General features: G+C 49.5%; 1 protein-coding gene across 1 annotated transcript in view; it reads left to right on the top strand.

Moving 5' to 3' along the window:
- The window catches only part of SALL3 (spalt like transcription factor 3), a 17,027-nt gene extending 13,365 nt beyond the window's left edge, over nt 1–3,662 (top strand). The window contains exons 2-3 of the mRNA XM_007449963.1: nt 1–2,082; nt 3,231–3,662. The exon at nt 1–2,082 is cut by the window's left edge and continues 1,397 nt beyond it. Of these exons, the coding sequence (XP_007450025.1) occupies nt 1–2,082; nt 3,231–3,662 (2,514 nt within the window). The remainder of the gene's footprint in view (nt 2,083–3,230) is intronic.
- The last annotated feature ends 21,194 nt before the right edge of the window (nt 3,663–24,856 follow it).

Raw genomic sequence — 24,856 nt, 5'->3', positions numbered from 1 at the left:
AAGGAAAAGTACCCCCACATCCAGATGAACCCCTACCCCGTCCCCGAGTACCTGGACACCGTGCCCACCTGCTCCGGCATCCCCTACGGGATGTCACTGCCCCCGGAGAAGCCGGCCACCGCCTGGCTGGACAGCAAGCCTGTGCTGCCCACGGCGCCCACGTCGGTCGGGCTGCAGCTCCCACCTACCCTCCCCGGCGTCAGCCTCGGCAGCTATGCCGACTCCCCCAGCCTCCCCCCCGCCAGCCGCTCCCCGCAGCGGCCCTCGCCGGCGTCCAGCGAGTGCCCCTCTCTGTCCCCAGGCCTGACCAGCTCCGAGGTGGTGACCGCCGAGTCCCCGCAGCCGGCACCCGGCGGGTCTTCCCTGCCCAAGACCGAGCCCGTGAGCCTGCCTTGCACAAACACCAGGGCGGGGGACGTCCCCGCCACTGGGCAGGTCTCTGCCGCGTCCGCCCTCGCGGACAGCAGCCTATCCCCCCGCCTCTGCAGCCCGGTGCTCCCGGCCGGCGCCGAGCCGTTCAAGGCCAAGTTTCCCTTCGGAGGGCTGCTTGACTCTATGCAAACGTCCGAAACCTCCAAGCTGCAGCAGCTGGTGGAGAACATCGACAAGAAGGTGACGGACCCCAACCAGTGCGCCATCTGCCACCGCGTGCTGAGCTGCCAGAGCGCCCTGAAGATGCACTACAGGACGCACACGGGCGAGCGGCCCTTCAAGTGCAAGCTCTGCGGGCGCGCCTTCACCACCAAGGGCAACCTAAAGACGCACTTCGGGGTCCACCGCGCCGAGCCGCCCCTGCGCGCGCAGCACTCCTGCCCCATCTGCCAGAAGAGGTTCACCAACGCCGTGGTCCTGCAGCAGCACATTCGCATGCACATGGGGGGGCAGATCCCCAACACGCCGCTGCCCGAGGGCTTCCAGGACGCCATGGACGCCGAGCCGCCCTACGACGAGAAGGCCGCGGACGCCCTGAGCGGCTACGACGATGACATGGATGAGAACTCCCTGGAGGAGGACGCCGAGCCGAAGGACACGGCTGGCGACCCATCCAAGCCGCTGCTGGCCTTCTCAAGCTCCTGCCCGCCCTCGCCGCCGTCCGTCATCTCCAGCATCGCCGCCCTGGAGAACCAGATGAAGATGATGGACTCGGTCATGAGTTGCCCCCAGATGACCGCCCTCAAGTCCCTGGAGAACGGGTCCGGGGAGAGCGACCGTCTGAGCAACGACTCCTCGTCAGCTGTTGGCGACCTGGAGAGCCGGAGCGCAGGCAGCCCGGCCCTGTCCGAGTCATCCTCCTTGCAGGCCCTGTCGCCCGGGAACAGTAACAGCGAGAGCCTGCCTTCCAAGTCTCCGGGCCTCGGCACCCAGGAGGAGCCGCCGGAGACGCCACTGAAGACGGAGAGGCAGGACAGCCCGCCCCCCGGGCCCGAGAACGGAGGGGCGCTGGACCTGACGGCCCCCCACCCCGGCCGGCCGGCCATCAAGGAGGAGGCCCCCTGTAGCCTGCTGTTCCTGAGCCGAGATCGGGGTAAGTGTGCGAGCACTGCGTGTCGTGTCTGTGCGAAGCCTTTTGCTTGCAGGAGCGCGCTGGAGATCCACCTCCGCAGGCACACCAAGGAGCGGCCGTTCGTCTGCGCGGCCTGCGGGCGCGGCTGCTCGACCCTGGGTAACTTAAAGCAGCACCTGCTGACCCACAGGTTGCGCGAGCCGCTTCCCCAGTTGCTTGACCCCAGCTTTGCTCTAGGTCCCGGCCAGGGCACCCCGAGCCTGGGTCCCGGCTCCGCGCCCGCCTCGATCAAAACGGAAGTGAACGGGCACAGCAAGGCCGGCCCGTTGGCCGAGGGCCCGCCGCTGCCGGCTCCCATCCAGGCGCCCGCTGGGCCCCCGACGGTGGTGAGCCCCGGCCTCGCGCCCATGCTGGCCCCCCCGCCGCGCCGAACGCCCAAGCAGCACAACTGCCAGTCGTGCGGGAAGACCTTCTCTTCGGCCAGCGCCCTGCAGATCCACGAGCGCACCCACACCGGGGAGAAGCCCTTCGGCTGCGCCATCTGTGGGAGAGCGTTCACCACCAAGGGCAACCTGAAGGTGAGGGCCGCCCGGGAAGCCCCCGCGTCCACCTCCTGTGGTGCTGGCCCGGGGCACGGTGGCTGCAGAGCCCCCAGTAGACAGCGCGGCGCGTGCCTGTGTGGCGTGTGGTGTGAGCGCGCTTGTGTGTTACGGGTGAGTCTGCACCGTGTGTGTGCCTGCGTGTGCGCGTTGCCTGCGGGGCTCCCACACGTGTCCGGTGGCAGTGAGGAGCTTGCCCACCACGCGGGCCCGGCCTCCCCTTGAGGAGCTGGTGCTGCGTGCGTGGCTGCAGGGCGTTGGGGTGACGCTCGCTGGCTGACAGGGCAGGCCCAGGGCCGGCGCTGCCCGGAGTCCAGTGGGACGCGGATACCGAGAGAACCGGGTCTGTAGATGCTCACAGGTGACGCAAGTGATGCAAATCCCGCCCCGAGGCCAGGGGTCAGATCTGTGGTTTTGGCCACTTGGCTGCCACGAGGGCCCAGCGGGCACCTGGGAGAAGCTTCCCAGCCTGAGGGCCGGGGGAGGGGAGGACGGTACAACGACGTCACGTTCGCGTCTGAGATACGGCCACGCTGCCCGTTTTCCCCGGAGGTGTGGAGTGTGTGGCCGGGCCCCGAGGACCCATCCAGGGCCGTGCCCACACCCTCAGGGGAGTGTGCCGCTTTGCAGCCCACGTCAGGCGCCTGCGTGGGTCTCAGTGACCCCTCAGGGACCTGTGGCCTCCCTTTGCTGGTAGGATGAAAGCCGCCTGAGGGCTCTGCTGACCACAGGTGCCCAGACGTTCCCGCCGTGTCTGGAAGAAAGCCGGGAGTTCTGAGTATAAGCCAACTTGGGGGGCGGGGCAGGAGCTTTGGGACCCTCCGGGTGGCCCATGGGTCTGATGCCTTAGGGGGGAAATGGTTCCATGAAGCTGTGAGCCAAAAGGAACATCTGTTAGCTCGTCGGTCGGCTTGTTTGCTCTGTGTACTTGACAAAAGGAAATGTTGCAGGTTCAAACATAAGATGCTCAGAAAAGCTCACCTGACAAGTTTGTTGTCCCAAACGAATGCTTAGGCTGGGGAAGAGGGGAAGGAAAGGAGCTGGAAGGAGTCCCCGGGTCCCCGGGCGTCTCTGTGACCCCAGGGCTGGGCGCACTCACGCCGGGGTGTGTCTTGTGTCCCCCGCAGGTGCACATGGGCACCCACATGTGGAACAACGCCCCTGCCAGGCGCGGCCGCCGCCTGTCGGTGGAGAACCCCATGGCCCTGCTGGGCGGTGACGCCCTGAAGTTCTCCGAGATGTTCCAGAAGGATCTGGCCGCACGGGCCATGAACGTGGACCCCAGCTTTTGGAACCAGTACGCCGCAGCCATCACCAACGGGCTGGCCATGAAGAACAATGAGATCTCCGTCATCCAGAACGGAGGCCTCCCCCAGCTCCCAGTAAGTCTCGGGGGAAGCGCGCTCCCCTCCCTGGGCTCCCTGGCTGCCGGGCTGGACAAGGCGCGGCCTGGCAGCAGCCCGCCCATCGCGGGGCTGGACAAAGCCAAGTCGGACGCGGGAGCCGGCCGGCCGTTCACGCGGTTCGTTGAGGATAACAAGGAGATCGGGATTAACTAGCCGCGTCCCTGCCCTGTGGGTCCCCTTCCCCGTCACCCAGAGCAGGAAAGACGTCACCGGGTGGCTGCCCGAGGTGGCCTCACCTGCTGCCCGGTGCGCCTTTCGCCGTGAGCTTGACCGTCCTCGAGAACTTGGCAACCTTTGAAATAGATTTAAGTCAATAAGAGACGTCCTCGGAGAGCCACCTTGGGAACAGAAGGGGCTCAGAGCACATCCATTCCGTCCCTCCAAAGCCCAGCAGTGCCCGGAGGGGGCTCCCCGCCCTATTCCAGGAAACTCGTTCAGTGGTTTTGTTTGAATTAGTTAGAAACTTGAACTCTGTCCTTAGAACTCTTATCTCGAAGACGTGGTCTAGTGCTCCCGGCGCTGTGTAGCATGGCAGTACCTTCGTCTGTAGTATTTATGATGTTAAGATGATGCGGGTAACAGACAATACAGCCCAACTTTAACGGAAGCTTTTGTACTGCAGGATGCATCTGGCTGTGTGATTTTTGTTTTTTAAAGCAAGATTTGTTTTACCATAAATAAGTGGGTTATTTCCATGCAGGCAAAATTGTGAAGTTCTTTTAGGAAAGAGCGTGCTTTTCGTGTGCAAGCACCTGTCAGTAACAAGCCTTTTTTTTTTTTTTTTTTTTTTTTTAATTTAAATGTTTGTAGCTGCTATGTGGATATAGTGTTCTCTAGTGTGGTGTGTAGCCCAGCAATTGGGAGCAAGTTACAGACAGACACCACCATGAATTATTCACAACGTTATAGCAGTTGTGAGTAAATATTTCGCATTATCAGAGCTGTACAATAAATAAAAAGGTAATGTTTGTATAATGTGGTTGAAAACTCTTAATTTATACTCTTGCACTTTTAGTATTTTGTATTAGGGAGGTTTGTCTATAATTGGAAAATTTTAAAAGATGTAAAGTATTTTATAAATAGTACTTTGATTGAAGGAAAATGAAGAGGGGAAAAAGAAAAAAAAAGCTGTTACAGTCTTAGGTCAAACGGTATGAGAAATCTGTGCTCCTTAACCAGAAAAGCCTCCAAGACTTGTCAGTTCCTCAATAAACTAGGGTCTGCTGTTTCTTAAATTAAATGATTTAACTTTTCTACAAAGCGCATTTAAAAACTTGACCACCCTAGGAAAACTTGGATGAATTCCTCTTAGGACTGTGACACCAGTACAAGCCAGGAAGTAAGCAAGAGAGCGCTGCATAGGTATCATGCTGCTGTAGCCTCTGCTCTCTTTCTCACACGGCCCCCCCCCCCCTCAACGAGAGTTTGACTGCCTGCGAGGCCTGCTTTTGTGCTCAATAAACTGCAGAGAGGTGTCGGGTGTCAGGCAGTATAATCAGTCATAACTGGGACGTTTTTCTGAGTTCCTGATTTATTTATTATCTTCTCAGATGAAAACAAAGCACACTGTCATCTGATCAAAGTACAGTCTCGTGCTGGTGATTCTGTCCATTGCCCCGTGTCAGGAAAGGGCCCTGGGCAGGTGCCGGGCGGCGGGGCTGAGCCAGGCCCACACAGACGTGCTGTGTGCTCTACCTCATTGTGTGCGTTGCAAGCTTGCTGGAGTCTGAGACCGTGAACTTCCTCTGGCAGTGCTGTCCCAGGTCGTCGTGGGTGGCCGGGTGACAGTGCGAGGGGCTGAGTTCCCGAGGAAGCAATCGAGCCTTCTCAGTTGAAACCGAGAAATAGGACCATCTTTCCAACACAGCCACAGCAACAAGTCACATCGTGTCACTGAACAGAGTTTCAAAGACGCACAGATAAGCAGACCTAGCCGTGATCTCTGTCGGAAATGAACCCTGAACTCTCCAGCTCTGTTTCCCACGCAGATGGGATGCAGTGTGCCCGGGGGTACCCTCTCTTCTCACGGGATGGCTCGGGGGTGTTCCCAGCGTCGGGAAGAGAAAACTGAGGTGCTTGGTGTCGCTGTGTTTCAGCAGTGAATGTTCTTATTATTTATGTGTCCTTTTTGGTGTGATTTTTTTTTTTTTCTTTCCTTTTTGGTTAGTATTTGGTACCATGTAGTGTTCTCTCCTCGCAAAAGGGTGTGTATATAACGTAAGAAAAGAGAAATGTAAAGTGCTGTAAATAAGATGGCTCATGACTGGACAGTGAGACTGTCCCCACCCTGTGCTCAGGGCGAGGCCGTTCCTCTCCGCATGGTGAAGAGACACTATTTTTCTATTGCAACACCGTGTAGGGCCAGGGGCCTCCCTGGACCAGTGGAGAATTGTTACCCAGATCCAATATTTTTTATGATGAAATCTGTGGCTTGACACATCTACTGATTGAAATGGATGTCTTAGTCTAGGTTCCTATTTTTGTCATACGGAATTGAATAAAATGCAGGATGTAATATTACTTCTGAATGGCGTTCCTTGATTATTCTAACGAAGAAAGTGGAATTTGAGGTTATGGTCATTGATGGTGGATGTATATTCGTGGTGTTCCTCCAAGGAAAGTCACTGAGCTCTGACAGCTTAGATTTATTAAGCCATATCTAAGCGTGTCTTGATTGGTCTCGAAATTTTCATGTTTCACCTTTTTCTAAAATAAAAATGCAGCCTCCTAACCGTGGATTTTCTTTTTTAATTTACGTCTTTGGTGGAAGAAGGTGTAGTAGAAAAGGCTTCATTAGTAGAGACCCTTGGCAGCGTCCCCAAACGACTACACTCTGAATTTGCCATCCCGTTGTCGGCATTACGGGAAAATAGCGGCTCTTCGGGTCCCTTGAAAACTAAATCTCGCTGTGCCTCTAGTGACAATTTGGGAGGGAGGTGTAGGGAGCACAGTGTGGCCGCTGTCGGCACCCTGTGCCTGTGAGTTCCAGATGGAGGATGCCCTTCACTTGAAAAGAAGCTTTACCTTGCCGATAACATTTGAGAAGACTTAAAACTTTAAATCATTTAACAGCTCCTGGATTACAAGATATACAATCCATTTCTTCTTTTTAAAAAATAACTACTGATACCTAGAAGCCACAGTAAACTTCACCTGGGAAATGCTGGGTGATTTCGAAGGCGCAATAAGGTACTAACCACTAAACTAACTGCCCAGCCTCCCAGCAGGTATCGTATAATCATAAGCCTTAGGAATTAAACCCTGTTGATTGCCGAGCTAGAGAGAAATCATGACATACAAACCTCAGATAGTAAAGTGACTTTTTTTTACATACGGTAAGGAAATAGCGAAGATTTCTACAATCATTTAAAGTAATTAATATAAGTTAAAATGCAAGGGAAAAGAAAAGAGATTTACTTCTTATTTCAAAAACGTTTCCAACATAAAACCGGAGGTGTTCGGGCTTCACGAGCCTGCGTATTTACTTCTTTCCGACATCAGTTCTGGCTGCTCAGACCATATATCAAAGAATCATAAATGCCAACAATCCCTAAAAATTATTTGTTTAAATATATATCTATTCTGAGTTCATTACAGGAACCGTTAACATTTCAGACTAATTAAAAAGTATTGCTTAAGGGCTAAAAAGCAATTGTTTTTAAACCCTCACTGTTTAATTTTGTCCCGGTGGAAGCTTGAAGGCAGCCTGGGTTCCCTGCCTGCTTTTCCTCTGTGCTTGGCAGACAGCGCCCAGCTCCTGCTTCGGCTTTAAGAAGCTGCAGCAAACATCAGGCGTGTTTCTTTATTACCGGGCTGCACGGACGTTTCCAGCCCAACCGCCTTCAACTCACTGTATTTATTTTGGCTGTCTAAACCGCGGAAGTCCAAACCCCTCATTTCTTTCCTCTGGTGCATGCTTGCAGTGGGTAATAATGTCACATACGTGTAATTCTGTGTCCTGCCTGTCACCTTGCGAGCATGCCTGCCAACCTGTGGGCCTCGGGGTTCAGTCTTTGTGTTTAAAATCCTGTGCTCGTTTGCTAATTACCGGCGCTGAGGCACTCGTTCATTCCTCCAAGAAGTTTTTTAGGGACACAGCGCTTCTTTGAGAAACAGAGGCCGTGAAACGTTTCTAGCAGCAGCAGGTCTCTTGGCCGATTTTTAGCTACAGGAAGAATTTATCTACAAGATATTCAATACAAAACTAGGAAAAAAATTAAGTCCCCCTTTTCTTTTGCACTTAAGTGGGAAATGCTGCATATTGTTTCAGCATTTTTTATAAAGGGAAAACTTTAAAATGAAATCACCATAGAAACATTGTCCTGCCGTTCTCCTGTCCACAGTTTTGTGCCAAGTCGTCAGGCATGAGCGTGTGGGCATCGCCCCGAGTGGCCCAGGTTGGCTGCTCCGCAGTGAGGCTCGGGCAGGGGACAGGTGGGGACAGGGCCAGGCTGCCCCCTTGCCTGGCTGTGCCCTGTGAAAGCTGCAGCCTTCCCTCCTCACTCTGCTTCCTTATCTGTAACGGGGGGGAGAATTTGATCCTTAAAATTTCCTCTTCTAAGAGCCGGTGTTTTTTTTTTTTGAAAGAACTACTGCTAATGTACATCTTTCTTCCCCCGCCCCCCCCCACCGCAAAATTCACTAGACAGACTAATTGACGGTATTTGTACAGAGAGAAAATACAAATGATTACCTAAGAATATAAATATTGAAAAATCTATTACAAATGACTTTGCTAAAGAAAATATGTGGAATCATATTTGGACCATGAAAAATGTGTTGGTATCTTTGATTTTTTTTAACCATTAAATTTATTGAAGCTTTTTAAAATGCAACTATATTTAAGGTAAAATAAAGTCAATCTCTGTGAACATTATGCTGACTGCACTTTCTATCAGAAAAGAGACTTTTTTAAATGGTTTGGTTTTTGTCCTGTGCACTGTACACCTCACATGCAGCACCTCGTTGAGGTAATTAATATATGTCTATCTATACGTCAGTGTATTCAAAAGAGGATGCAGTTAAAAGCAGGTGTTGTCTCTCGTTCTTTTAGCGAAAAGATTGAGAACCTAACTATTAACATTGGGTGTGCTGTCCTGATTTATAACCGCATGAGCGGTCTGTGGTCTGACTTCTTTGGAAGCCTTAGAGATTGTACTTGGGGGGCTCTGCCTCACCCCCTTATGGCTGAATTCAGGGTTGCACTGAGCGCCGCACCCAAGCCAGTGGGAGATGATCAGAAAGTTGGTGAGACAGGAAGGAGAGGAAAGGGGTGTCATTGATGTAAGAGTACATTCGTGTTCTGTTCTGTCAAAGGTTCTCTACGCCACTAAATGGAAAACATGATTCATAAGCCCCCCCGAAGTAAAGGGATCTGTGCGTATCCGTGTGAATCACTCACTGTATCTGATTCAAACGTGGAAATAAATGTCTGATTACCGTAGTCCCAAATGTGCTTATTTGTGAACATGGGAATTTTGCAAACTCCCCCAAACACTTTCTAAGCTGGTCTGATGTGCATATTTTTAAATCACAGTATTATCTATAAATTAGGAAAGTTGCAGAAGTGTGAGTTCCTTCACGTTCCATCTGGCACTTTCAGTGCTCACTGATTCCGTTTATTAATTTTCTTTCTGGCTCAACCTCCAGGACACCTGAATTTTCATAGCTTTTTACAAGTAGAGACATAAATGTTTAAATGACCAAAGTTGTCACATTTCTTTTATAACTGGCGTATCTCTTGATTATATACATGTTATAAAGAGTTTCTATTTTATTTTACTTTTTCTATTTACGGTGTCAAGGACAGCTTAGGAAAAGCTCTCGTTATGACCTAAACTTACCCAGAAGAAGAAATATGTCACACCTGCCCACAGACACCACCGCCGAGGAAAAACAAGCAGGCTTAGAAAAAATATTTTCCACCCTTCGGATGGTGAAAGTTTTAGGGATACGCAGTAGGAAAAGCATATAGAAACTTGCCCGCACATTCAAATAATTGAGAGATAAGTTAGATTTTGAATTCATTTTCCTTCACTAATAAGCCTAGAGTTGTTTGGTTTTTTTCCCCTAGGAAATCGGCTGGTCTAGCAACAGTTCTTGGGGTAATGATTGTGCTTGAGAGCAAGAAGCATGAACATTTCCTTTAGGTTTTGTCTTTCAGCATTTCCATTCTTTATTTGGTTTCTTGTATGGGGCTCTTTGTTTTGCTCTGTTTGTGATGTTTAGTAACAGAGCTTTAGGTGCTGCCCCTAAATGCAGAGGCAATACGGGTAGGGGTTTGGGGTCACTGAGAAAAGGGTTCTGGAACCCAGATGTTTCCTATTTGCGACTTTAAAAAATTGTAGATAATTGAAAAGAGGTAGGAGCTGTGAAGGCATTCTCTTCTAAAGGTGAACAATTCACTTATGTGACATCGTCTGCAGACACTTGGGCTGAATAAGTCACCCAGCCAGCGGATAATTTCACCCCCAAAATGACTGTAGCTCTTTATTTACTACGTATGGAGAAAAGACCACCAACTTATAAAAGAAGCCAATCTTGAAACTGTACCAGCAGTGGAAGTAAACACTAACAGAGACATAAAGAATATAAAACTCACCAACATCTCAGAGAGTTTTATAGCTGCATTAACCTCGTAGATTTTCAATTAAGAGCTATAGGCAATTTAGGAAAATGAAGTTGATCAATAAATATTGGTAAATAATTAGCTTTTCCTGAGGACAGCTACACATTTTTCGTAACCTCAGTACATTTTATAGGACTTGAACAAATCCTGGCATATTGTTTAAGGTAATGAGTCTCCCAACTCATTTGTTACAATGAATTCCTTCCTCATCCACTGAAAGACCCTTCCTTTATGTTTCTCCCTTTGCGTTGCCGTCCCTTATCCAGAGTTTGTCTCCCGGCTTGGTGTTTCTGTTTTTTCAGTTTATGTTTTAACCTTGATTCTGCCACTTTTGTCAACTGTTTTGCTGGAAAGCTGTAGGAGAGCAAGTTATAAATTAAAAATCATAATTCGGGGGAGTTTCCAGGGGGTCCAATGGTTAGGATTCAGCGCTTTCACTGCCGTGGCCCGGGTTCAATCCCTGGTCGGGGAACTGAGATCCCACAAGCCACGCGGTGCGGACAAAAAATAAATAAAAATGAAAATAAAAATCATAACTTGGTTATTTTCAAGGCTGGTCCCTGAGGCTAAGCTCTGAGCCCAGTCATCTCTCTCTTCCACTGGGCTGAATTACTCAGTTTTAGAAATACAGACTCTGTCTTCGAAGAAATGAAAATCGTGGCTGCACTTGGTATTAACTGAAGACAAATTCGAAGTTTCCTCACAAGTCCTGATAAGGGAAACTCAGAGATGAGTTAGCGTCTTGACACCCTCCCTCGTCCGCGGGCTTCACTTTGGCTCAAACAAAGCATCCTCTGTGGTGCTGAGGACTTACCTGGTGAGCCCCGTGGAGCCAGCTGAGAAATGCGTCTGCATGTCTGTGCAGGGAGGGGGTGAGTGACAGAAAGAGACCCGTCCACCGCGGGGCCCATGCGTCTGCTGCCTGGAGACCCAGCCTTTTGCTCCCCCAGGACTGATATGATCCTGAAGCTGACAGTGAACCGTGACCCAGTAGTCCATTTTGCCCTTCTTGTGTGGTTGATGGTATCTGACTTGATTCGCTTTGGATGCATGAAGGGAATAAGTGTAGGCTATTTAAAATTATAAGTGCGTTAAAGTAGTACTTGTAATCACAGGGGAAAAAAGTACCACCATATACCAAATCAAGCCTTAATGAATGAACTACAAAGAGAACTTAAGTACAAGATCTTGAAGAAAAATGGCATTGCCTGGCCCTTGGTAAAGCTCACTTTTTAAAATATTCTTAAACCCCAATGTTCATCTTAGTCAGTGATAAGAACTAATTTAAGTTGTTTTGACCTTCACTATTTTGTAGAAATTTCTACTTTATTGATAAGCTGTATGTGCCTGAAAAAGCAGCCCTTTAAGAATCAACTTTCTAAGGACATGCACTTAATTCAGCTTAGCAAATACCTGTTTGTCCAGAATAACAAGTTCAGCTTTTTGAGCAGAAAAATAAAGCTGAGCTTAATTGTTTTATTACTGCATATACTCCCTGAGGTGAGAGAATGCTAGTTTCTCTAAACTTCGTGGGCAGAGAAAACAGTCGGCGTATGTTCGCAAGGGCAGCTTGGTTGTTATGTTGGAAAATATTGTGCCTCACGTGCACTTTAAAATTGCGTATTCGGGGCTTCCCTGGTGGCGCAGTGGTTGAGAGTCTGCCTGCCGATGCAGGGGACGCGGGTTCGTGCCCCGGTCCGGGAAGATCCCACATGCCGCGGAGCGGCTGGGCCCGTGAGCCATGGCCGCTGAGCCTGCGCGTCCGGAGCCTGTGCTCCGCAATGGGAGAGGCCACAGCAGTGAGAGGCCCGCGTACTGCAAAAAAAGAAAGAAAAAAAATTTGCGTATTCGGTATGATCTGTATTTACCCTGCTTTTGTAATTAAAGAGATAGGAGCTTTTCTTTGGATGCGTGGGAATTCCATTAGCAGGGCATAGGGTGTGAATGCAGCCTCCTCTTGCTTCCAGACGAGGCCCTGTTACACAGACGTGTAGGAACCTTCTTTTTCCCCAGCAGTGACATCACGTCCCCACTTGCTGATTCTCTAGGAGCTGCTGGGGGTTACTTTCCATCCGTGCGCTCACTGTAGCCCGGGATCTTTAAGATAGAGTCTGTTTCCTTTAGAAACGTGAAACCAATCTTTTAACACTGCAACCTTTCTAAACATATAAAGTACAACACTTTCCAAAATTAACAATAAAATGGGGTGCAACACAAGTCCTCTGGCCCTTGGACGCAAGGGCGCCCCCGGGTACCTGACGCTGCAGGGATGGAGCGCGGGTGCCCTCCTGGCTTCCGGCGGCTCCGCTCTGCCCCTCACCCCCGTGCCACCTCCAGGGCCCTGGCGGGGGGAGACCAGCCTCACGGCTCCTCCAAGAATCCCCCGCGCCCCGGGTTCTGCCCCCAAAGCGCCGCATCGTCCTCACGCGTTGGCCCCTGTGGACGGGACGGGCCTGTCCCTGCGGGAAGAGCCCAGGCAGCCCGAGCGTCCCCAGCTGCGGGGTCGCAGAGACTTGCCTTGTGTGGGCATTCAGGGCGCCCTCAGCGCCTGTCCCCGGGTGCGCACAGCGCGTTAGAACTCGGGACCGCCGAGGGTGGTGGGCAGGGCGGCCCTGAAGGCGCAGGAAGCCGCACACCCACCAGCTGCCCGGAAGCGACTCGGGGCCCAAGGTCGGGTGGCCCCAGCGGCGGCCCAGGAGCCGTAGGCTCCACCTCGCCCGCGGGGTGTCCTCCCGCAGGTGCCGGGCCGGCGCCGCCGCCTCCCAGGGCTGCTGCCCAGTGGCGTCCCGCGGGTAGGAGGGTTGCTCGCTGGCCGCCTGGGAGCCCCGCCGTCTCGGGCAGGGGCCTCTGTCTCCGCAGGGGTGACCTGAGCCCACCTCTTGGGCAGTTTCCCGTCTCCTGGCCTACGGAGATCCTGCCACAAAGACCACCGGTGAGCGTGCGGGGACGGCGTGGGCTCGGTGAGGCCTCTGCGGGCTAGGGGGTCCCAGGGGCCCCGCAGGCCTGGCCGTGTCCAGGCTGAGATCGTACAATGAGCCGTGGACACGGTGAGGCCTCAGCGAGCTCAGTGGCCGTGAGCTCTGAGCCGGGAGACGGTATGAGGCGGCTCCAAGTTGCATGCGCACACACACACCCCGTGCCGCCTGCACACTGAGATTCCCTAAGGTCCACGGTCTGCTCTGCCCATCCCCATCCCACAGGGCAGGGGGCTTCCCTGGGGTGTCCTTTACGAAGTGAGAACCGACAGTGCCTCCTCTTCCCTCTTTCTGATCTGGGGTCTGCTCACTAATGAGCCACACGAGTTAGCTCTGGTCACTGAACAGAATTAACCTGCAAAGTAAGAGGGCAAATTATAACGCACGCACGCACAGCGTGGAGGCGGGTTTCGAGCAAGAAAAGCCTGTGCCTGGGACGCGTGAGGGCGATAAATGCAAACCAAAGCATCTGTTCAAGCCTGTAACAGCCCTGACTGCATTCAGGAGCTGAGAGGTAGACAATAGGTCGGTAGGTAGATGGATGAATGGATGGATGGCAGATGGATAGATGATGGACAGGTGGATGATGGACGGATGGACAGATGATGGACGGATGGACGATGGCTGTTTCCTGTACTGTTGGGAAGAGTAGAAGATGGATGAAATTCACTTCCTGCCCCTCCAGAAGCGGCATTTAAGCAAGAGACGCCCCCTGCTCAGCCCACGCTGATGCCCCCCCGCGCGCCGCGTTATTTCACCCTCAACCCTTCATACCTCCCCCTCTTTTCAGTGAGTCCCATCAAGCTCAGCAGTGGCCCTGGAGCTGGCTCCTCCGCAGGTCCCTGCGCCCACCCCGGAGGCTCTGATTCACCAGGTCTGGTATGAGCGTTGAGATTTTGCGTTTCTAATGGGTTCCCAGGTGATGTGGATGCTGCAGGTCCAGGGACCACACCTTGTGAAACCGCTGATGTAGTCACCAGAGCAGGGCTCTCAGCCCTAGCCGCTCATCAGAGTCACCGTGGAGATTTCCAAACGCAGCCAGCCTCTCTCCTGACCAAGTAATTCGGAACCACCGAGGGTAAAGTCCAGGATTCAAAACCACCCCAGGCTTTGCAAAAGGATAACATCCAGCCCAACTGGGGAATCTTGTTAAAATGCAGATTCTGACTTGATGTGTCTGGGGTGGGGCCTGGGGTGCTGCATTTCTGCCAGCGTCCCAGGGGAGGCGGCTGCTGCTGGTCCTGAGACCACGCTCAGCAACGACAGAGGAGAAAGAAGTTTTGAATGCTGCTTAAAGACAGAAGTTCAGCACCACCTGGGCACCCAGAGTCCATATGCTCTTCTTTTTCCTGAGAACTTTCTATCAGTTAAGTTTGCATTTGGCCACAAATAACAGACACCCCATCTAACAGCTTCAGTAGAGGTTTACTCTTCTCATATAACCCAAAGTCCAGAACTGGGCAGTTGCTGGGGATGATTCGCTTGCCCATTGGTGCTCCCAGAGGCATTAATGCGTTGGTTTGTCCTCGTGCTGCTCCCTCATGACCACAAGGTGGCTGCTGCTGCTCCAGGTATCGCATTCACGCTCGCATGCTCATCTGTGTCAGCACGTGTGGCGTCCATGTCAGAGGCCTTCTCATGGCCCGCAGGCAGTGACCCACCCTGGCACCTGCTGAGTGCCGGAGCCACACTGTGAGCAGACATGAAGGCACTCGCCCTGTGTGTAGCGGTTGGTTCTGTGGGTGATGGTAACCCCAGACTTAATCTCACACTCATGAGAGGCACGTTCCTGATCCTGGCTGTCACCTTCATGGCCGAGCTCAAAGTCCTGCACATAGTCCTAGCCCAATAAGTACGTGTTGGTGCACTGAAGTCAGCGTTATATGTGCAGAAAATCCTCAGAACTTTGACGAAGTTTGGGTGAACCAGGAGGAAAGCAAATCTGCCAAAGAACTTTAATATTTTCTGCATCTCCCCTTCCCTGCGTCTCAGCAGTGATTATTGACAGGCAATGCTGAATGGCTTTTCTGTGGTCACATCTCTGTGTTCAGCTTAATGATATGGGAACTGCAAATGGAGGTGAGGATAACTTGAAAAGAAAAGGGTATTGGTAAATGTGCTGGAAGTCTTGCAAATGTGAGAGGATAAATTGAAATTTTACAGGACTAATGAGTTTTTGAAAACTGTTAGCCACGCTTGTCCAAACTGTTCTCTCCCTATTTAGATTTTCTAAATTAGAAACTCAGAAATTTTGTAGCTGTTTTAGTCGTGGAATAAATAAACAGCCAAAGTAGATGGTGTGTTTCCATTTATTAAGGTTACATTGTCTCTTGCTTCCATTATAACCTACGTATTATTTTTATTGCAGTTGATGTGTTTAGAGCACTTGCTTTATTGAGTCCAAATGCAAGCACTTTGTAACCATCACTGGGCTCAGCTGTCAAGAAGTGAATTCTAGGCACCTTCCCATTGAATTTTTAAAAATATACTGTGGGGTCCTGGAACGTTTTCACATAAGCCTAAAATTAAATTTTGAGGTAAATGCACCATAGTTCTGAAATTGTTGGTTCAAAACGTTTATAACCCAGTGGTTAAAACCTTGAATGTGATTCTTGGGCTTAAGTCTTCGTGTCAAATTTGAATTACATTCATCACTGAAAACTGTTATGTACCTAAAAAGAGTCACATTTTTATATTTGAATCCAAAAGGCTTGCTGTAAGGGGTGAGCCTTTCATACACTTTGAACTGCACAAGTAACCTTTATTTTTATTACAGTTATCAACTATTTCATCTGATACCACTGTCAATTGGCTTAAATACAATTTGCCTCAATGTTCTTAATTTGATGCCCTGGGAAATTATCCCCATTCATCAGTTGAGAGATTGTATTTTACTTTGCATTTATGTCCTTCTATTATGTAACATGTAGTTGAATGTGAGGAAAATGCTAAACATCCTTGAACGCCATTTTCTTCCTAAGCAGATCATCTGAGATTATTTTGTCTTTTGAAAAAAGAAAAAGTTATCTGTGAAATATTTTATCTCTGTTGCCTAGAAGTGTCTCAAATGTAATACAGATACATCAAAAACTAAGTTGCTCACAGTTATTATAGTGACCATAATTTGAGAAATAATTATAAATTCTAAGTTGTGCGGGTTTGTTTGTTTACTTGTTGCCCATGTGAAAAATATAACAGAGGCATTTTGTTCTCATGAATCTTTCAGAATTTAAGTTTAATGCATTCTGTCATTTCATATTGACTCGAATGCTAGAATAGTGGATTCTGACATTTTTACCTATCATCTTCAGGAGAAACACTTTATACAGATGTCCCTCCTTTTCAAACTGAAACTGCACATGCATTCCATTACCTTTGTGTTAAAAGAGATTTAAGAGTTTCTGCCTCAGTGCTACTCTTCCAAGTGTGAGTCTTAACCCATTTGTGGGTCATGAAATCAATTTAGTGGCTCTAAACCCGCATTTTTTTTAATGAAAGAAAATAATAGAAAGTGTTAGACTGCATGGCACAGCAAGCTGAAATGGTGAGTCCTAATTTATATCCATATATGTGTGTAGACAGGCTCGCCATGTGAAGTGGGCACGATCAAAACATTTAAAAATCATTGCCGTATGGATACATCTTTTCCTTTTTCTCTGTTCCTTTCCTCCCTCCCTCCCTCCCTCCCTCCCTTCCTTCCTTTCTTTCTTTCATCATTGTTCACTTAATAAGGATTAAAGTCTAAGGCTATAAAATCTGAAGTCTGTCAAGTTTCACATTCAGGCTCCATCATTTACTCTCTATGTAATTGCAGGCAAGTTACATACCTTTATGCCTGTTTCCTCAACTGTAAAATGGGCATTAAAAATAGCACCTGTTTCATAGGCTCATTATAAAGTTATGTGAGTTCATACACGTCTTTGTAAAGAGCTTAGACCAGTGCTTGGCATATGGTGAGTACCACATAAGCATTAGCTAGAACTATTGCCAACTCTTGAGTGCAGTCTTTTGCTCTAATATTCACAAAGTAGCTTTTTTCATTGTTACTATTTTTCCATATGCTACATCCTTGTATATTATTCTTTCAACATTTCTAGATGATGATATGTATCCCTTTATACTAGAATTTATTTTATATTACTTAAATTTTTTGCGTTTCCTGAGATAGGAACTTTATTAGATATTAAAATGAGTAATTCCTATTTGAATTTAAATGTATTGAAATAAATGTAATGAGGTTTTCAATTATGAGAATCAGTCACTGAATGCATGCATTACTGGCATAATGGTGAAGGATTTTAATGACATTGGTTTTGGATTATGAATATACATGGGAAAGGTCATTAGCTACTTGGTAACAAAAAGATGAAATGCAACAATTTTTAAGGCAAGATACACTTAAGAATGAAAACTAGGATCTTTTCTTGAAGTTTTTGGAAGATTATTTGTAATTCATACAGGAAATTAAGAAGAGTGGGTTGAGCTATACCAAAGAAATGGAAACGCAGGATATAACTGTCCACCCAGAGCTGGTACAGGATTCAGAAATAAATCACAGATTTTAAGAAAAGCTAAAATAAAAGAGAGGGTTTTTACTTATAGTAGTTCTGTCCTGCAAAAATGTTTAAACTTTCAGTAGATAAAAACCATCAGATGGGCTTCCCTGGTGGCGCAGTGGTTGGGAGTCCGACTGCCGATGCAGGGGACATGGGTTCGTGCCCCGGTCCGGGAAGATCCCACATGCCGCGGAGCGGCTGGGCCCGTGAGCCATGGCCGCTGGGCCTGCGTGTCCGGAGCCTGTGCTCTGCAACGGGAGAGGCCGCGACAGTGAAAGGCCCGCGTACTGAGAAAAAAAAAAACAAAAAACAAAAAAAAAACATCAGAATCTTAATTTTATAGCTTTACCCAAAGCAGATCCTGGGAAGACTGTATTTGGTACTCATAGGCAAGGATTCCATCCTGATAAATGACTCCTCTGACTTCTGAAATTACGCCTTCCTAGACATGAAAAAAGGAAGGTAGCATAATCTGGTGACCAAAGAATTATAAAAAGAAAACTCAGAAGGAGATATAAAATTGATTAATGAACTTAACTATACAAAGCTTAGCCCTGAACCAAACAGTTGTCTTGGCAAATACATACTTTTCATTTTCCTGACAATCTAAGAGAAACATTAACTTTTTGTGAATTACGAAAGAATGCGTGTGCTCACTGCTATACAAGTGGAATTTTCCACCCAAAGCTTTCTCTCCTTTGGTGCCGTAAATCTAACCCAACGGTGGGAAAGTAGCCTAAAAAGCAATCCAATATCTTCAGCAAAATGGGCACAATCAGTTGTTGAGAAAAACATATTGTGAGTTTTGTTGAGAAAGATATGTTTGCATCATTGAAGCATTTAGGCATGTTCTGGACTCTATAGAAATAACAGAACCCAAATCCCCTTCACACAGGTAACGTTTGTTTTAAATTCTCAAATAAACTGATGTGGTCCCAACAGCAAAGAGGAATCTTCCCAGCCTGTGGGACCCGCTGCAGGAATATGAAGCTGCACCAAGGAAAAAGAGTTTAGACAAAAAGGAATGCATTTCCAAGGTAGCCACACAGAAGGGTCTTTATATTGGAAGTAAAGATTCAAAGAAGCACCAAGACAGAGCTTGCCAAACGCTGCGTTGTCCAGAAAGCTCCCTCCTGGGATGGATGTGAGTGGCAGGTACCATTTCAGAGGTATTTTGCTTAGAGATCTCTTTAGAAAGGGAATGTCACTGATGTGATTTGGATCCCCCTCCAAACCAAGCATGCTGTGTCAGAGGGTACATCATCATTCCCCAGTTTCTACTTTGCACATTGTTCCAAGCCATCAGATCTTTGGTCATTCAAGAAACAGCCACATCTCATCACCTGTTGGTTTCAAGGTGAAAGATCTGTGCTTTCTGAGTGGTTGCTGGTACCACTTTCAGTGCCAAGATTGCTTTGAAAAGAGCTTTGTCTTGGTACCGACTCCTCCTTATATCCAGATTTCAGTCTAAACCGTAGCTGGGTTGCTGCGGTCCACAGTCAGAGCCTAGATGACTTTGTATTAGATATTCCTTAAATTCGAGGGCAAAATCAACAGAATGGTATTTCCCAAAGCAATCCTGGACCAACTTTGAATTTCACTGTTAGACCATTTAATTTTTAGTTTGTTTTGACCAACAGTCACAATCTCCAGGTGAAACACCCTCCAGCTTAAGTTCGTGCTCTGATTGCTCCCCCAGGTAATTCACATCTAGAAAGAATGTGTTGATCAAGTAGAGAAGGAAGCACAGGCAAGGGCGTGGGCCTGGGAATCGAATTATTTAGGGAAACACTTGGGGAAGTTAAGCTGCGTTTCTGCGCTGCAGGACTTGTCAGAGCCTTGAATGAGCTAAGGAGCCTCATGCCTCTCCTGGAGAGGAGTGTAGTCTGTGTGGTTCGCCGGTGTGGACCACAGAACCGAGTTTAGGAAACCCTGAACCCCACACCACGGCTCTGGCGACAACCGCCATGTCCTAATGTGGACGCCCATCCCCCAAACTCACCAGCCGAAATACTCCAGACACTTGCAATGGGTCGAATCCGCCCCAGGGCTGCCAGTTCCTCCTCTCCTCTCATCACCTCATTTGTGCTGTTCGCAGGCCCTGGTCTGTAGGCCAGGCTGCAGTCCCACCACCCCAGGTGGGATCCTAGGGCTGGAAAACAAAGGACCACAAAACTGGCTAAAAATGACAGAAACTCATTCTCTCACACAGCAGTAAGGCATTGCAGGGCCAGGCTCCCAGGGGCATCCTTTGTCTCCCCCAGGCTCTGGTGGCTGGCCTATACCTGTCCCTGCCTGCTGTGTAGACATGTGTGTCAAGGGCACCCTGTTACAGGGCACCATGGCCCAGTCACTGGTGTGTCCGTGGCTCGGGTGGCTCCGTTTCCCACTGCACGAGTCTCACATCCACGGAAGCCCTGCGACCGAGCTCCCAGCTCTCTGGGCCAGAGTCTGGGAGGTGCCCGGGCCTCACAGTGTGACCTGCGGTCTGAGGCCACCTCTGAGGGTCACCCGCATGCGGGGGGGGCAGTCTGTCCTGGCACCAGCCACGTTAACATCAAAGCATTCACCTCGACCTTGGTTCTCTGGTTTGATTTCCATGCTTATCTTGTGGTCACCAACAGCAGAGAAATCTGCCCGACCCAAGTGGGCTTGGAAGGGCTGGGCTTCCAGGCTGGAAGGCAGGCGACCCTCAGCACTGGGGCATCCCCAGAGCACGCGACTCCCCAGAAACCAGAGCGCAGGGCCCCTGAGTCAGCAGGCGTCTGTCCGGTGACAAGGGCCCCTGGAAACAGCAGAGCCACCTGCCCTGGTCAGGAGGTCAGAGTGACGCGTGTTGTGTGAGTTCCCATGCGGAGCCAGGCCAGAGGGAACTGCCCAGGGACCCACCCGGCCCACACGCAACCCCTTCTCATCCCCACTGTCCTGTGGCCACTCAGTAATGTCCCCTCAGCCTGAGCTGGACGCCCTCACCCCTGTCCACCCTGAGCTGCGTCCTTCGTGTCCCCCCTTCATTTCACATGCACATTCCCTCTGCGTCTCCTGGGAGCTCGTCACAGGAGGACAGAGAGGGTGAGGGAGGCCACCTGCTGTGCCCTCAGCCGCAGACCCTTTGACTTTGGGCAGTCGCCGAGCTTGCTGAATCTGGTTTCCCATCTGGATGAAGGGGGAAGACCACTGAGGTTGTACACATTGTAAACAGCATCAGCGTGTTTTGTAGTTTAAATGCATGATGTTTGTGCCTAGAACTTGGTAGGTCCTGTCACCAGCTCTGACGCATCCAGGCATCCACATGACCGCAAGCTCACACACTGCCCGGGACAGGCTCCGGGGTTCAGGGCGCCAGTAGGAGACACATGCTCCCCGGTCAGAGATGGAGAACAGCTCATCATTTGCACCAATGGCCAGAGGCCCAGCCTTTGGCCCCAGGTCTCCAAGCCCCATCCTCACAGGCGATACCTGCACACACAGGAGAGGTACCCTGGGCTAGGGCACCCGAGTCTCTTAGGACAGGCAGGGAGCCGGCCTGCCCCTTCTCCGGGGTGGACGCCCTTCATGCCCAGGCTGCAGACATTCTTGAAAAGCTGGTCTAGAGCACAGGGCACCCAGCACTCCACCCACAGGATGGGTGGAGACAGGAGAAACCCACTGAGAACTGTCTCCCACACTAACTCAGCCTGGTCCACGGATGGCTTCATCTCAGGGAGAGACGCGAGCCCCTGCTAAAAATGGGTATTTGCACAGCATTTCCAACACTGTCAGATGGTTTATAGGCATCCAGACTCTGACTTTCATTAGATAGAGAGGTGTTGGCCTTACGCCTAAAAATCTGAATAAATGCTCAGATGTATGATGCCTCTTCCCTAGCACATGAACCAAATATGGTCTTCAGACCCATTTTCTCCTTTTGATTTTCTGTCATGAAACATAACGTAGAAAATAAAACAAAACAAAAGCAATGCAGTCACCTTAATCTTGTGGCTAGATTGGCTAAAACTGATACAATGACGGCATTAAGAGTATTTCTCACAATTGTCATTGCCTAATTCACCTTCCCAGAATGACATTGATGGAAAATTCCTTTCAAATGGATGACTTTTTATGCTGAATCCACTTGGTTGTAAGAAACAGAAGTGAAATTAGGCAGCTGGATGAAGCAGGGAAGCATTTCCAACAGTGTCACTGTGTAGAAAGTGCTTCTCCCTGTTGCTCTCATTCCTATTATTAAGAAAAACTTCTACCCAAAGATGCATTTCTTTGGGAGTTATGCTGACTGAGTAAATGATAAGAAAAACCAACTTGACTTGTTGCCGCATCCAGAGTGCCCACAGGCTTGCGGCCCCTCAGCGCTGCCAGGGCTTGGGCCCAGGGAGGCGTCCGGTCCAGCTGCTCCAGCCAGCCCCGCTTCCCGCTGCCCAGAGGGAGCCTCAACCCAGCCTTAGGAGCTGCCCTGAAGGCAAAGGCAAAGGTGCCACGCTTGCTTCAAGGGTGCATTCAACCTGTGGTTAGTCCTAATCACCCACCTAGCACAGTCCCACCAAATTAAATCACTGAATGGTTATTATTTTTTGAATTTTATTTTATTTATTTTGTTATACAGCAGGTCCTTATTAGTCATCAGCTTTATACACATCAGTGTCTACATGTCAATCCCAATCTCCCAATTCATCCCACCATCACCACCCCCCCCACCACTTTCCCCCCTTGGTGTCCGTACGTTTGTTCTGTACATCTGTGTCTGTATTTCTGCCCTGCAAACCGGTTCATCTGTACCATTTTTCTAGGTTCCACATGTATGCGTTAATATACGGTATTTGTTTTTCTCTTTCTGACTTACTTCACTCTGTATGACAGTCTCTAGATCCATCCACGTCTCTACAGATGACCCAATTTCGTTCCCTTTTATGGCTGAGTAATATTCCATTGTACATAGGTAACTAAGTGGTTATTAATTATTAAATAACTAATAATTGGAATAATAATTTTCTGGTTTTGCTGTTAAACACGTTTCTATGATTAAACTTTCTGATTTTAAACCAACTTCTGAACGAGGCTCTGTGAACCCCAGCATGCTGGGCGCATGGGAAAGGCAGTACAGCCCCAGCCCTCAGTGCTCCCTAGCGTGTGCCCACACCAGTCACACCTGCATCCTCAGCAAGGAGGCCGGGCACGGGGAGGCCAGGGAGAAACAGGATTTGAACACTGGCCCCAGTACACAGATTTGCACATCATCCTTTTGTAAGATGGCAACAGAGGAGGATTCTCTGTTATAAAGAAACTGAGTGGAAGACTCCTGTCTCTAATGAGCATAATGAAAGGATGAAGCCAGACGGTCCCTTGCTGGGCATCCTGGGGACCCTGAGAAGTCTCTGACTCCCTGAGCTCACCGTCTGAGAGATGATGAAATAAGCATAAGCAGTAACGCACTGTGAATACTGGCATTTGCCTATTTTGCTGCCTCATGGTCTAGTCTGGCTTCTCTAATCGAGGCCCCGTCAGTAGATGCTTGAGACATAGACATGATCTTAAGATGCTGGTACTCCGAATCCTGGAACAAAGGAAAAGGCTCTAACCTGCCTGATGACTAAGTGTAATGCGGGGTCCCGAGCAGGAAAAGGACCTCAGAGGAAAACTAAAATATAAAGCATGCACTTCAGTTCATATCAATTGTATCAGTATTGGCTCATTAATTGCAACAAGTGTGTCAAACCGATACAGACTGTTACTAATAAAGGAAACTGGATGTGGGATGTATGGGGATTGCTTGTACTATCTTTGCAATTTTTCTATAAATCTAAAACTGTTCTAAAATAAACCTTTATCTAAAAATAAACCAATTAAGGGGCTTCCCTGGTGGCGCAGTGGTTGGGAGTCCGCCTGCCGATGCAGGGGACGCGGGTTCGTGCCTCGGTCCGGGAAGATCCCACATGCCGCGGAGCGGCTGGGCCCGTGAGCCATGGCCGCTGAGCCTGCGCGTCCGGAGCCTGTGCTCCGCAGCGGGAGAGGCCACAACGGTGAGAGGCCCGCGCACCGCAAAAAACCCAAAAAAACACCACGGGGAGAGGACAGTCCTTTCTTGATAGTGTCCTTTGTAGCGCGAAGGTTTTTGCTTTTGATATAATCCAACTTTTCTATCGAAATCATACCTCTTGACTCTCTCTCGTGTTCTTTCTTTCTGATCCCGCGGGTCCATCACCTGCTAGTAAAGACCCCTGAAGAAGCAAACCGGGACTGAGAACAATTGAGAAAAAAGATGGGCTGCGTGGCCAGGGGTTTCTCTGGTCCCGTCGCTGACTGCACGTCGGAACACTGGCCCCAGTACACAGATTTGCACATCATCCTTTTGTAAGATGGCAACAGAGGAGGATTCTCTGTTATAAAGAAACTGAGTGGAAGACTCCTGTCTCTAATGAGCATAATGAAAGGATGAAGCCAGACGGTCCCTTGCTGGGCATCCTGGGGACCCTGAGAAGTCTCTGACTCCCTGAGCTCACCGTCTGAGAGATGATGAAATAAGCATAAGCAGTAACGCACTGTGAATACTGGCATTTGCCTATTTTGCTGCCTCATGGTCTAGTCTGGCTTCTCTAATCGAGGCCCCGTCAGTAGATGCTTGAGACATAGACATGATCTTAAGATGCTGGTACTCCGAATCCTGGAACAAAGGAAAAGGCTCTAACCTGCCTGATGACTAAGTGTAATGCGGGGTCCCGAGCAGGAAAAGGACCTCAGAGGAAAACTAAAATATAAAGCATGCACTTCAGTTCATATCAATTGTATCAGTATTGGCTCATTAATTGCAACAAGTGTGTCAAACCGATACAGACTGTTACTAATAAAGGAAACTGGATGTGGGATGTATGGGGATTGCTTGTACTATCTTTGCAATTTTTCTATAAATCTAAAACTGTTCTAAAATAAACCTTTATCTAAAAATAAACCAATTAAGGGGCTTCCCTGGTGGCGCAGTGGTTGGGAGTCCGCCTGCCGATGCAGGGGACGCGGGTTCGTGCCTCGGTCCGGGAAGATCCCACATGCCGCGGAGCGGCTGGGCCCGTGAGCCATGGCCGCTGAGCCTGCGCGTCCGGAGCCTGTGCTCCGCAGCGGGAGAGGCCACAACGGTGAGAGGCCCGCGCACCGCAAAAAACCCAAAAAAACACCACGGGGAGAGGACAGTCCTTTCTTGAT

This window comes from Lipotes vexillifer, unplaced genomic scaffold, assembly GCF_000442215.2.
Source record: "Lipotes vexillifer unplaced genomic scaffold, Lipotes_vexillifer_v1.1 scaffold1012, whole genome shotgun sequence".
NCBI lineage: Eukaryota > Metazoa > Chordata > Mammalia > Artiodactyla > Lipotidae > Lipotes > Lipotes vexillifer.
The sequence above is the reverse complement of the archived record's forward strand: the minus strand, read 5'-3'. Positions and strand labels throughout refer to the sequence as shown.